The sequence below is a fragment of the Triplophysa rosa genome, linkage group LG8, assembly GCF_024868665.1.
Source record: "Triplophysa rosa linkage group LG8, Trosa_1v2, whole genome shotgun sequence".
NCBI classification, from domain to species: Eukaryota; Metazoa; Chordata; class Actinopteri; order Cypriniformes; family Nemacheilidae; genus Triplophysa; species Triplophysa rosa.
This window is the reverse complement of record NC_079897.1, coordinates 20,073,544-20,087,177: the sequence shown is the minus strand read 5'-3', so window position 1 is coordinate 20,087,177 and position 13,634 is coordinate 20,073,544. Positions and strand designations below refer to the sequence as shown.

Genomic DNA, 13,634 nt, shown 5'->3' with positions numbered 1-13,634 from the left:
GAAGGCAGATTCGATACTCACCATCACGTTATATCATATAACTAAATCTCTGAAACAGAACAGTTTTATAATCTGCCAACTTTATGTCATCTATTTCTGGGGGCGGGAATATTAAGAAATCGCCTTAAATGATTATCAATACAGCGCACACTGTGTAGAAAAGGCTCATTTTTCTTTTATAAGCATACAACACAGTTAGTACTTATTTGTTGAAGATTAGTGATAAAAATAATCTTAAATTACCTTCATTTGTGTTCAGGTCAAATTCTTCCACTATAGGCATGATTTCAGACAGCAAGATATCCTTCAGCATCAAGTCAAAGCCTCTCCCTAGCCACAAAACAATAAACAAAGTGACATGTTATTCTATTAATATAAAATATAATTCATCATAATAAATATTGATGGAGTTCATTCTCACCCACTTTCCCCGCCTCAATTACTCTCATTTCATCGTTGAATATTCGATCCAGAGTTTTGAAACAAAAATCTACATTCCTTGTATTGTATTCGGTAAGAATGTGGCCCCAACACAAACGAAGACTGTCTTCGACATCGATAAAGCACTGATAACAGCCAAAAGCTACATTAATAATAGCGCTAAAAAAGATTAGCTTCAACACAAACATTTTTGTTATTTCTGGATCTGTAACTGAAAAAAAATCAAAAAAGAATGACATCATGATGACACGTTTCAAATCAAATCACAAGCACATCAATACAGAGAATAAGAATGCCGAAATGAAGCATTTATGTTACAATTAAGACAATTATGTTGAATTGAGGATTCCTAACATGCTTGGCTTCTGATTACTGTCATAACTTATAAGTCATCAAGTAAGGCTAAATGTTCATTATGGCAATAATTTGATTCAAAAGACAGCAACAAACAACACATCACAAATATGCATGTGGTTTTCACAGTCTTGTGCTGTGCTTCCCTACATTTTTGAACACTTTTCCACCATTGTCTCCTCAACCTTTTTCTTTCTCCCATCATGCACCTTTTTTTCCTGCAAGGAGGTGTGAATGTGTGTGCGAGTGAGACAGAGAGTGGAGCACAATTACAGAGATGTATGTGCCTGTTGATGTCGGTGGTGGGGTACTGTGATATAGCAAATGATCTAAATTGACCGGAACAAAGAGAAAAGACTTTGAACGTGAATGATCACATAGGAAATAAAGACAAAATGCAAAAACGAAACGATAGGTGCAATAATGAGACATAAGAGCAAGCGTAATTGCCTCTTAAACTGTAAGGGTGGAAACACACACGCTGAAAAAAGATGATGCATTATAGGGGAATACAAAGCATCGCCTCGATGTGTGTGTGTTTGTGTAATAGAAAGACTACCAATCAAGCCCACAAGCTCATTGCATCCCATATCGTACACCCTTCCCCCATTCCATCACCCCAAAACCCCCTTCTCCTGCCTCCACCTCCCCTCCCAGTCTTTTCCAAGTGTCGCTATGGTAACGAGACAGGGTGCCTAATACATGAAGTTAATATATTTCCAGTGGCTGGAACGACTTGGGTACTAATGCATTCATCTGTCTCTGCAAAGACAAGACAATCAATAGTGAGTAGGAGCCACACCATGAGCCTGCTAGAAAGTGAAGGGGGTAGTCAGTCAACTGGACTATCAAAGCAAAGATCAGCATTGGACCGTGCTGTCCTTAGATGGCTCTCTGACAGGAAGGCCAGGAAGTTCAAGCTCATAATTCATTTTTTATATATCAATGTACATCATAAGGAGGAGATATTTCAATAACAGGCATGTGAATATGGTATTTTTTTTTTTTTCTAGCCTGTTCAGGAATTTTCATTTCTTTTAATTCATATTTTATGAACAAATCTTTCTCTCATTGAATTTGCTTTGGAAGGAAAACACCGGCATGTATTAAATAAATAAAACTTACATCACAATATTATACAATTTTATTTCAGAAACTGCTTTAGATTTAAAAACGTGCTTAAGAATTTAAATGAAATTGTTGACAGACATAAGAATGACACCTCAATGAGGCTCAGTAGTAAAGTGCATCAGGTAAAGAGTAAAAGGAGATGTTAAACAGTGGCATCTATAGACCATATGTCTCTATATGTCCACTTCATTGTTCCCCCAAATGATAGACCAGTGCCAATGATGATAATATTATGGGGTCACCACCCTTAGCTGTCCTCTTATTGGATCATTTCTTTGTTTAGAACACAAAGACAGCCAATAGGGTGTGTCCCCAACATTCCAAACAGGGGGCAGAGTGAAACATGTGGCCACAGGTATAATCAAAACTCAGTAGAAATATGTAACTGCGAAAATATGTTTAATCAGTTTCAACGCAACAGAAATAAAAGAGTTAATGTTTCTCCTTTGCTTGACTTTTGTAGATGACAGCGCATGAAGCCCTGTTCCTGAGCACCTCACCTGTGACCTAGTTTGACCTCACAGGTTAAGGGTCTCAGGGACAAAGAGACACACTGTAAAAACAAATACATGACTACACCCTATGATGATGATTTCTGACACGTACAGTTTGTTTTTTGCAACAGCGTTCAGAACATCACATTCCAAGCATTTAAACCACATGGAAAAAATGCGCTCGGACTGCAATGCGCTGTTCAAATTCAGTGAAATTCATGCTGTTCGGACCGTCAAGTGCACAAAGAGCAGTAAACACATAATGTTTGCACTAAACCCTTGTGTCAGTCATAATAAACCTGTGGGGTGTTGCTGATGATGGGTACTTTGTACTGCAATATGTTTCACCGCAGAGGTTGTAAGCCTTTACATGCAGCAGTGCATGATCCGTTGCACGACTGTACCAGCAGCCTCAGTAAAACCTCATCTGCTTAAGAAGCTTTTCCTTTAAAAAAAGAAGATGTTCGGCTGCCGACACCTGAAATAGGGATGATTTTTTCTTAACATTACATAATAACCAAAAGCTTTGATTCAGAAAAGATCAAAGAGATTTCCAATATAAAAAATAAAAAGCTACATAAACCAGCACGAAGTTACATATGAGAAATAATCCAACATTTTAAATGATATAAATAGTAGCATCCACCATCACCGGGTAAAATAAGGACAGGGCAAAATGGAATACCTACAGCACAGCATCTGGAATAATCCAAATTTCCCTCAAATCTCCAGATTTATAGTTAAAACCTGTAAAGATAAAAAAGGACATTTTGAACATACAAAGCTAAACATTTTTAAAGATTAAATAATTGGGTTTAACACATGGATGTTAAATATATGGAATACTAACTAAAAAGGGAAATGAAGGTGGTGGTAAAATGGTGCAATAGTGCCCCTTCTTGGTAGACAGCTAGTACAACTGACACAGTGACTGAGTGAGTGAGACACAACTGTTCAAATGCTAACCAGCACCAAAAGACAAGGTGCAAATTTCTAATAATAAAAATAATCTACAGTTAAATGCACAAAAAAAATCAAAGCGCTGATGAACTGATCGATGTGTTATCGACTGGTCGTTGTAGAAATGTAATATTGCGGAACGGATACAGATTACGAAAACACTGTGATGAAGATAAAATAATTCTCAAACATCACAGTATCATGAATTACAAAAACGACCGCAGCAGCAATAAGACCCACAGATCTATTGTCTTAAAAAAACGCTTTACATGAAGCAAATGAGCGACAATAGTGCACTTCAAAGCTTCAGAGAATTAACATCAGTCTTCCATACAACACACAAATCCAATATTCAGCAGATGCATGTGCACAGGTGTGCACACATACAAATGCTACGACAAAGATTTACAAGTCTCCACTCGGCCACAAAGCCAAGGTGAATGTGCAAAAAATGCCAAAAGAAAGAGTTTTACCTTATCGAGGGTCTTGCAGGCTTGGATGATGTCAACCTTTGAGCGATAAAAAGTACATGCTGATGTATGAAGTCTCTCGAAAACTAAGCGTGTACAATGCAATAATGACAGAAAACCAATTCACACACTCTGACACACAAGGCATGTGCAAGAATCTGACTCTGAAGTTAAACCGCACCAGACAAAGAAAAAGCCTAATAAATGTATAGATAAAGCCCCCCAAGCCATTGTTTCCCCTCATCTAAGTGTCTGGCCATCTCTCCGAATCAGACAACCAACCAGCCAGACAGACAGACAGACAGACCCCAGCGGCAGGTAGACAATTACAATGATCCGATAGGTAGCACACAACCAACCTCCCCTACAGCAATCCCACAGTCTACAACACCACAGGCACCTCAGACTCATTTAGACACACACACATACATCTTTTCTCCCCTTTCGTATATTAGCAAAAACCGCCTCTTCCATCCTTTCTGTCTCTTCTCAGCATCTCTAGCATTCACATCCCTCGTACCCAATCTCAAACTCTCTTTCTCAATCCCTCAATCCCTCCCCAGCCTATGACATCCCTATTCTCTTCCACCTCTCTCTCTCGCTCTCTCTTTCCCTCGCTCACGTTTTTCAGACATCGTGTCTCCGTTACTCCCCCTGCCCCCCTTCTTTTGCGGTCTGTGCGTTCGTGCGCCCGCATGTGTGTGTGTGAGGTAGAGAGAAAGTGTGCGAGACAGCGGGAGCAGGGAGCAGGGAGGGGGCAAAGGGGAAAGGAGACGCGAGACTAGGAAGGAGGGGAGTGTGAAGGGGGAGGGTCAGCATCTCAAACAGGGTGAGAAGCCACAGAGAATCAGGCTAGCGAAAAGATAAAGTGATGGAAAATATTACTCCCAGTGTTTGCCGCAATCTTCTCTTAATCAATCTGCGGGTACGCCTCATCAGATTACTCTCTCCCAGCGTGCCACGCTGCTCGCCTAGTGCAGCGATATTTGTACGGTTTGTGCAGTTACTACTTTCTTGGCACTTGAGGTACAGTAATGCCTCAATGCAACATGTTAAAAATGCACATGAACACACAACTGGATATAATCGTCCTACACTTATTGTTATGCAGCTTGACATGACATGCAATATGAACGCTGTGTATTTTTAGCCCAAATGTAATATCCTTTGGAAATGACACTAAGGTCGTCTGTATATTCGATTCACTTTTTCACAGTATTAGACACACTACACCACATCAACAGTTTCTTTGCGTAAATCCAAAGTAGGAATCATTTCAGCCGTATAAAACTATCTAGTTACAAGTTGAACTAAATCCTTAACAATGCTGCATTGTCCTCGCATGGCCTCTTTAGCAAGCCACACTACGGTTCCACAGCCTCGGCGGAGGTGTAGTCATTTAAATATGATTTATGACACGCTGGTACAGTGACTGGGGGTGGCTACTCGTTTTGCTTTGAAAAGGAACAGTAAAAAAAGACAAAGATAGGCTCAAACATCTGATCGGGGCACACTTGATGTTAAAGTATATCCCGTGCTAAGAGGGAACGGCCATTGCGGTCAGTGAAAGACACTTGTTCGAGAGCCAAGATGTCGGTTGCAGACGGCGTTCTTTGGACAGTCTGGGACAAAGACATTCAGGCAGTGATGCGAGGAGGACATGAAAGAGCCACTTAAACAAGGGCACACGAGTATAAATCAGAGATACATTAGCTTCAGAGAAGATTACCCTCGAATGCAAAGGGAATGCCTAATAACCTTCACTTCCACATACAGCCCTCCAACACAGAGGGATGGCAAAAGCTGTTATTAGTGCTGCTGTCTGTTCTGACTGGAGGCAGACTGGGAGTTGCTAAAGCCTGTGTCTTGTGCTTTATATTTGACCAACTTGCTCTTATTTCCTTTCCTAAGGCACCATCTTTAGTTTTTCTGTACCTCGACGTCCAGTTCTTTGTCTACTTGCACCAAAATTGAAAAATGTTTTTTACGAATCATTACGTAATTTTTGCCACTTAAAAATACAGTATATTTTAGTTAACTGCAATAACTGCTGAGTCAACCTCTTTAAGATGTATATGAGCCAAACAGCAGCGAACATTCTGAAGGTAGAGAACATGTTCAAGAAATTTTTTTTGCTAAATTCTTTACAGATTCACTAAAGGCAAAATCATTCCTGCAGCTTGCAAGGCACCGTAAAGGTTGTGGGTTCGATTCCCCGGGAAAATGATAAAAATGTTTAGAGCTGTCACGATAAACCGACGATAAATATCACATGATTTATCCACAGCTTTTGAGTGAAGTACGGGAAAATGCTGCTGCATTCGAAAGCCAGAGGGCGCTCTCGTGCGGAATCTCCAAATACGCACTGGAAGAAGACCATAACACGTTCTAGAATCTAGGAAATGCCTATGGACATCTTCACTTTTACTCAAGCCTCATCAGGTATTTTAATGATAATAAAGTATATTTATAATGATCATGTTTGCTTTTTCAAATGCACATTGCAAGCGACTCAAACTCACACTGCTTTTAGATCGAGCAGCATTTCCTACTGATCCCAGAGCCGTGCTTCACGGAGAAGCTACGCATGAAAAAAAAAATTGACACATTGCATATCGCAGCCAGCTTGATTTCAATAGGATTTAGTGGTATCGCGATAAATTGTCGTGCAGCCCTACAGTATCTTGTAATGCACTGTAAGTCCATTCACTGTAAAAAATATTTGTTGTTTTGTTGGTTCAACTATTTTTTTTTACTTTGAGTTAATACAACTTTAAAATATTAGTTAACTCAACGAGTTTAGACAACTTGATGAGAAATTCATTGAGTTTGTCATGGTTCTGCCCCATCTTGTCTTGCTTTTCTTGACCTAGTGGCAGAATCATGACAGAACCTCTTGTTTCATGTGATCCAAGATGGCGCCGCGGATGGCTGCCTCGGTTTGGAGTGCTCTAGTACTTATGTCTTTTTTGTTTGTTTTTCCTGTTTTAAGCTACTCTTCTTCTATCACCTTTACCAGGGACGAATTGCTTAACATTAAGCAATGCCCTTCTATCAATCTTTTCCCTAATTTTGAAAATTCAGACGTCTTACTGGACATTTTACTCGGAGGAGCGGCAGCTCTGTACAAATGCTCTAAAAGACGCAAGCGGGGAAAGCGAGCGGGTGCGCTCGTCAGACTCCGACGACGCGGATTTAGGACCCCGCTGCCGAGTATACACCTGGCGAATGTCCGCTCCCTTACCAACAAAACGGACGAAATACTCTTACTCACCAGGACAAACAAAGATTTTTCCAACTCCGCTGCGCTGTGTTTCACAGAAACATGGCTCAATAACACCATACCGGACAGCGCGTTACATCTGCCGGGTTTTCAGCTGTTCAGAGCGGATCGCATTGCCGAGTCAACAGGGAAGACACGTGGTGGTGGATTATGTTTTTATATAAACGAAGGTTGGTGCAGAGATATAACAACACTGAAGAAGATGTGCTTTTCGTACTTAGAAGCGTTCTCTATCAACTGCAAACCTTTTTATTCGCCACGCGAGTTTTCCTCATTTATTCTCGTGAATGTTTACATTCCTCCACATGCTTGTGCGAGCGCGGCGCTGCAACAGCTGGCGGATTACATCACTGACACGGAGCAGCAACACCCGGATTCTCTTATTATTATTATTGGGGACTTTAACAGAGCAAACCTCTCCCGTGAGCTGCCAAAATACAGGCAGCATATCACATGCCCCACCAGAGACAGCAACATTCTGGATCACTGTTACACCACAATACGGGATGCATACCACTCTGTTCCCAGAGCAGCTCTGGGTCTCTCTGATCATTGCCTGGTTCATCTTCTTCCGACCTACAGACAGAAGCTTAAATCTGCCAAGCCTGTAGCAAGAACAGCAAAGAGATGGAGCAGCGAAACAGAGCGGGCCTTACAAGCCTGTTTCGACTGCACGGATTGGAGTGTCTTTGAAGCTGCAGCCACTGATCTGGATGAGTTAACTGACACAGTGACATCCTACATCAGCTTCTGTGAGGACATGTGTATTCCCACCAGGACTCGCTTAACATACAACAATGACAAACCATGGTTTACAATGAAACTGAGACAGCTTCGTCAGGCCAAAGAAGATGCTTACAGAAGTGGGGACAAAGTCTTGTATAATCAGGCCAAAAACACACTGACAAAGGAGATAAGAGCAGCTAAGAGAAGCTACTCTGAAAAGCTGAAGAACCAGTTTTCAGCCAACGACCCTGCATCAGTGTGGAAAGGCCTGAAAGACATTACCAACTACAAGCCATCATCCCCTCAGTCTATGGGTAATCAACGACTGGCTGACGACCTGAACGACTTCTATTGTCGTTTTGAAATGCAGAGTCTCACCCTTCACACCCGCCCTGACCCTATCTCTGCTATACCATTAACACCTCCTCTTGACATTCAACCTGCACTTAAGATCTGCGAAGAGGATGTTTGCCAGCTTTTCCGCAAACAAAAGATCAGAAAAGCACCAGGCCCAGACAATGTCTCACCCTCCTGCCTGAAAGCCTGTGCGGAGCAGCTGTCGCCCATCTTCACTAATATTTTTAACAGATCTTTGGAGCAGTGTGAAGTCCCTTCATGCTTCAAACGCTCCACCATCATCCCTGTACAGAAGAAACCCAAAATATCTGGACTTAATGACTACAGGCCTGTTGCTTTAACATCTGTGGTCATGAAGTCATTTGAGAGACTTGTACTGGCCCACCTGAAGGACATCACCAGACCACTTCTTGATCCCCTCCAGTTTGCTTACCGAGCAAACAGGTCTGTGGACGATGCAGTAAACATGGGACTGCATTACATCCTACAACACCTAGACAGACCAGGGACTTACGTCAGGATCCTGTTTGTAGACTTCAGCTCGGCCTTCAACACCATAATCCCAGACCTCCTCCTGCCCAAGCTTACCCAGCTCTCTGTGCCAACCTCTACCTGTCAGTGGATTATTAACTTCCTGTCGAACAGGCAGCAGCTAGTGAGGTTGGGAAAATTTAAATCCAGCACATGTACCATCAGCACCGGAGCTCCTCAAGGATGTGTTCTTTCTCCACTGCTATATTCACTCTACACAAACGAATGCACCTCTACAGACCCTTCTGTCAAACTCCTGAAGTTTGCAGATGACACCACAGTCATTGGCCTTATTCAAGACGGTGATGAATCTGCCTACAGAAAGGAGGTTGCTCAGCTGGCTGCCTGGTGTAGTCAAAACAACCTAGAGCTGAATGCATTCAAGACAGTGGAGATGATAGTGGATTTCAGAAGGAACCCTCCATCACTTCCTCCCCTCACCATCCTGGACAGCACTGTGGATACTGTGGAGTCATTCAGGTTCCTGGGCTCCACCATCTCTCAGGACCTGAAGTGGGAGTCCCACATAGACTCCATTGTAAAGAAGGCCCAGCAGAGGTTATACTTCCTCCGTCAATTGAGGAAGTTCAACCTACCACAGGAGCTACTGACCCAGTTCTACTCAGTGGTCATCGAATCTGTTCTGTGCACTTCAATTACTGTTTGGTATGGCTCGGCCACCAAATCAGACCTACGAAGACTACAACGGACAGTTCGTAGTGCTGAGAAAATTATTGGTGCTCCTCTGCCCACACTTCAGGACCTGTACGATTCCAGAGTGAAAAACAGGGCAAGAAAAATCATCATTGACTCCACACACCCAGCACACAAACTCTTTGATCTGCTGCCCTCTGGCCGGCGCTTTAGAGCACCAAACACCAGGACTTCCAGACACAGAAGCAGCTTCTTCCCCCAGGCAATCTCCCTCCTAAACAGATAACTGCTCCTTAAGAGCAATATTCCACTTCCACTACTCCTATAGTGTGCACTATAGTGCCTTATTATATCTACATCTTATGTATACATGCATATAACACTACCTCTACTTACTAAATTATCCATTTGCACAAGTGTACATACAATATGTTTATTCTACTATATACTACCCTGTACAATGTCTCTTATATGTTATTATCCCCCATTTTCTGTAAAATAGTCTTTATTTTATATATGCACAATTTAGAATCTTTTAGACTGTAAATCGTATTATATTGTATTGTCATTGTGTTGAATGTCTGTACTAGAAGCTTCCAACACCAAAGAAAATTCCTTGTGTGTTCAAGCACACTTGGCAATAAAGCTCTTCTGATTCTGATTCTGATGTGGAGAGTGGCGTTTTGGCCCTGTTGGCCTTCCACTCTCCGGTGTCGCGTCTCTGTTCCCGCCCTTTCGTCTCCTCATTAGTGATAATTATTAGTTCATGCCCCGCACCTGTCCCCTTCTTGATTTCGTCCCCTTTATATAGTCCTCATGTTTCATTGTCCTGTGCTGGTCCATTGCTTGTGTCACGGGGGTGAGTTCCTGTTGTAGTAAGTTTAGTTTTAGCTGATGTAATGTTTTATTAGTCAAGTCTTGTTAGTTTAGTGAGTCTTCGCTCCTGTTGCCATGTTTTGTTCTGTTGTCCCCCATCGTGGTTTTTTGCTTTGTCTTTGTATTTATAATTAAAGTCTTGTTAACCCCTTACGTCCCTGTCTGCACTTGGGCCCTCTGTCTCTCACCTCACCCGAGACTGTGAGAGAGTTACCAAATATTTTTACGTTGAATTAACATAAACATTTAAGGCAACCAGGTAACTTATTTTTTTAAGTTGAACCAACAAAAATACACAAATGTAAATGTAAGAATTAAGAAAAGCTGACTTTGGTGCAAATGTAATGCAACATTGTACCTGCAGCTCAACTTTTAGAGCATGGCACTAGCAATGCATGGTTATAGGTTTGTTTCACAGGATGCACACAAACCAATAAAATGTAGACACTGAAGCTGCTTTGGTTAAAAGTGCCAGCAAAAAAAAACGTTAAAGGTGCTGTGTGTAATTTTTTAGCGGCATCTAGCAGTGAGGTTGCGAATTGCAACAAACCGCTCACTCCCCCCTCCCGTTCAAAGCACTACGGAGGCCGAGAGGATTAAGATGTCTTCACGTTTTCGCTTCTTTCACGAAAGAGATAACGCGTTCTGTAGAGCAGTTCGTCTGTTTAAAGGGCTACAGTAGAAACAACATGGTGAATTCCATGCAAGGGGACCTGTGGTGCTAGAACATTTTTCTAGACAGACAGACAGTTATTGGTTAGTATGCGGAACATGTTTTGAGCTGTTTTTTGAAAGTTTCTGTCAATAGATCCTCTTAAAAACTACACAATGGTCCTTTAATATTACACAATGAATAAATACAAATAATTCTACTATGGATGCACCGATCCGATACTCTGGATCGGAATTGGGGCCGATAAGGGTATTTTTTGCTGGATGGTATCGGACTGACGGGTTCCATTCGAATCCGATCCGTTGGGTTACCCGTGGATGTTACTCTTAAGCGTCAAAAAGGACTAACTATCAGGAAATCACCATAAAAGTTTTCATGCATTCCACGTCATGTATTTCGATAGCGTTATGCAAGGAATAAAGCATATTTAAGAAACTCTGACCTCCGCTGGTGCTGTCATCTGTCAATCTCCATCCAGCATGCATGTGTCCGGTAACAGTCAGGACGTTACTCGTTCCAATGTTTTCATTATTCTTCATAATCACTAGATAATAGTCTATGGTTTTGTTTAAAATGCATTTTGCCAGAGATGGTACTCACTGAGTGTATTATATTAAAGCACTAACTTAGCTGGAAGCGGTCTATGTTTTGCATCATTCATACACAATAACACTTTTTTCAACTGTTGGATGGATGCAATGACAAATGTGTTAAACACATAACATATCTCTTCTCTTTGTGTTATAACTGTTTTGAACTTGGGGAGCAAAGATCCCTGCAACATCAGAAGGATCATCATAAATTCGCATCATTATGCGTCCGTGATGCTCGTGAGTGAAACGGGTGCATTAAGCGCATCATTCTGCGTCTAATGCGCATGACTGTAAATAACGTAGAAGCGAATGTATTAAGCGCATCATTCTGTGTCCAGGATGTGCATGAGCGAGTCTGTTCCACTCTGCATTGGAGATTTTTATACAGTGATAGTTTTGTGCAATAAACAAGGGATTTATTTGTTAAACATTTTTTAAGTATCTGTACTTTATGAGACCACATTGTAAAGCATATATCATACTCCAGTAGAATTTATAAATACATTTTTATATGTTTTTTACCTTTAATACAGTACTTAATTACATTAAAAAGTCCTACTTTTCTACTTTTAAAAGTAAAAATACTTAAGTAAAAGAAAGTGGTAGATTTTAATGTAATGATTAAAAGGTTAAAAACAACATCTATTTATGAAATGTAGTGTAGTAAAAAGTATGATGTGCTATATAATGCCCCCTGCCCCCTCACCTCCATCCGACTTAACAGCTGATGATTTTGCGTCTTTCTTCGTAAAGAAAACGACCACCATCAGCAGTCAGTTCCCCGTGCCGCCGCCTCTTGTTCACGCCCAAACCCCCGACACATGCTCGTTCCCCTCTTTCTCTCTCCTATCTCAAGATGATGTCTCCAAGGTCATGTCTTCTAACCACCCAACTACCTGCCCACTAGATCCCATCCCCACTCATCTCCTCCAGGCCATCTCTCCATCGGTTGTTCCCGCTCTGACCCACATTATCAACTCGTCTCTCACCACTGGTACATTTCCCACAGTCTTCAAAGAGGCCCGTTTTACCCCGCTACTGAAGAAACCCACTCTTAATCCTGCACTGTTAGAGAACTACAGACCGGTATCACTCCTCCCCTTCATTGCTAAAACTCTTGAACGGGTGGTATGTAACCAGCTGTCATCCTTTCTCACCCAGAACAACCTCCTGGACAGCAACCAGTCTGGTTTCAAGAGCGGTCATACCACTGAGACTGCGCTACTCTCAGTCATTGAAGCCCTGAGACTGGCAAGAGCCGCCTCTAACTCATCTGTACTTATCCTACTGGATCTGTCTGCTGCCTTTGACACTGTTAACCACCACATACTCCTGTCGACCCTCAAGGCTATGGGTGTCTCTGGAGTGGTGATACAATGGTTCAGATCTTACCTCACAGGTAGGTCATTTAGAGTATCCTGGAGAGGAGAGGTCTCTGAGTCCCAACATCTCGACACAGGGGTGCCTCAGGGCTTAGTGCTTGGTCCGTTGCTATTTTCTATATACATGACATCCCTAGGCTCTGTCATTCAGAAACATGGCTTTTCCTATCACTGCTATGCGGACGATACACAACTCCACCTGTCATTTCAGCCTGACGAGCCGGCTGTTTCTGCACGCATTTCAGCATGCCTAGCCGACATCTCGCTCTGGATGAATGACCATCACCTGCAGCTGAACCTTGCTAAAACAGAACTGCTTGTAATCCTGGCCGACACAAAGAGTCATCACAACTTCTCCATTCAACTGGGCTCATCAACCATTACATCTTCCAGAACGGCCAGAAACCTGGGAGTGGTGATCAACGATCAGCTTAACTTCACTGATCATGTTGCCAGCACCACCCGGTCCTGTAGATTCATCCTCTACAATATTAGGAAAATTAGACCTTTCCTATCTGAGCATGCTACGCAAGTCCTAGTCCAGGCTCTTGTTCTGTCCAAACTGGACTACTGCAATGCGCTACTAGCTGGACTTCCAGCTTGCATAACCAAACCTCTACAGATGATCCAGAATGCGGCAGCATGAGTGGTCTTCAATGAACCGAAGAGAGTGCACGTCACTCCTCTCTTCACTAAGTTACATTGGCTC

The 13,634-nt window shown here is 42.2% G+C and overlaps 1 protein-coding gene across 7 annotated transcripts in view; it reads right to left on the bottom strand.

Annotated features, from left to right (window-relative positions):
* The window catches only part of spaca6 (sperm acrosome associated 6), a 50,247-nt gene that overhangs the window by 17,163 nt on the left and 19,450 nt on the right, over nucleotides 1–13,634 (bottom strand). For 2 of the 7 annotated variants that reach the window (XM_057339816.1, XM_057339815.1), the window contains exons 1-2: nucleotides 422–2,393; nucleotides 244–330 (exon numbers count right to left, since the gene is read on the bottom strand). In XM_057339816.1, coding sequence (XP_057195799.1) covers nucleotides 244–330; nucleotides 422–683 — 349 coding nt within the window. In that variant the 5' untranslated portion in view covers nucleotides 684–2,393. Of the gene's footprint in view, nucleotides 1–243; nucleotides 331–421; nucleotides 2,394–3,109; nucleotides 3,168–3,853; nucleotides 3,890–4,279; nucleotides 4,345–13,634 lie in introns of those variants that run through there. The other 5 variants (XM_057339817.1, XM_057339818.1, XM_057339820.1 and 2 more) reach the window with 4 other exon arrangements.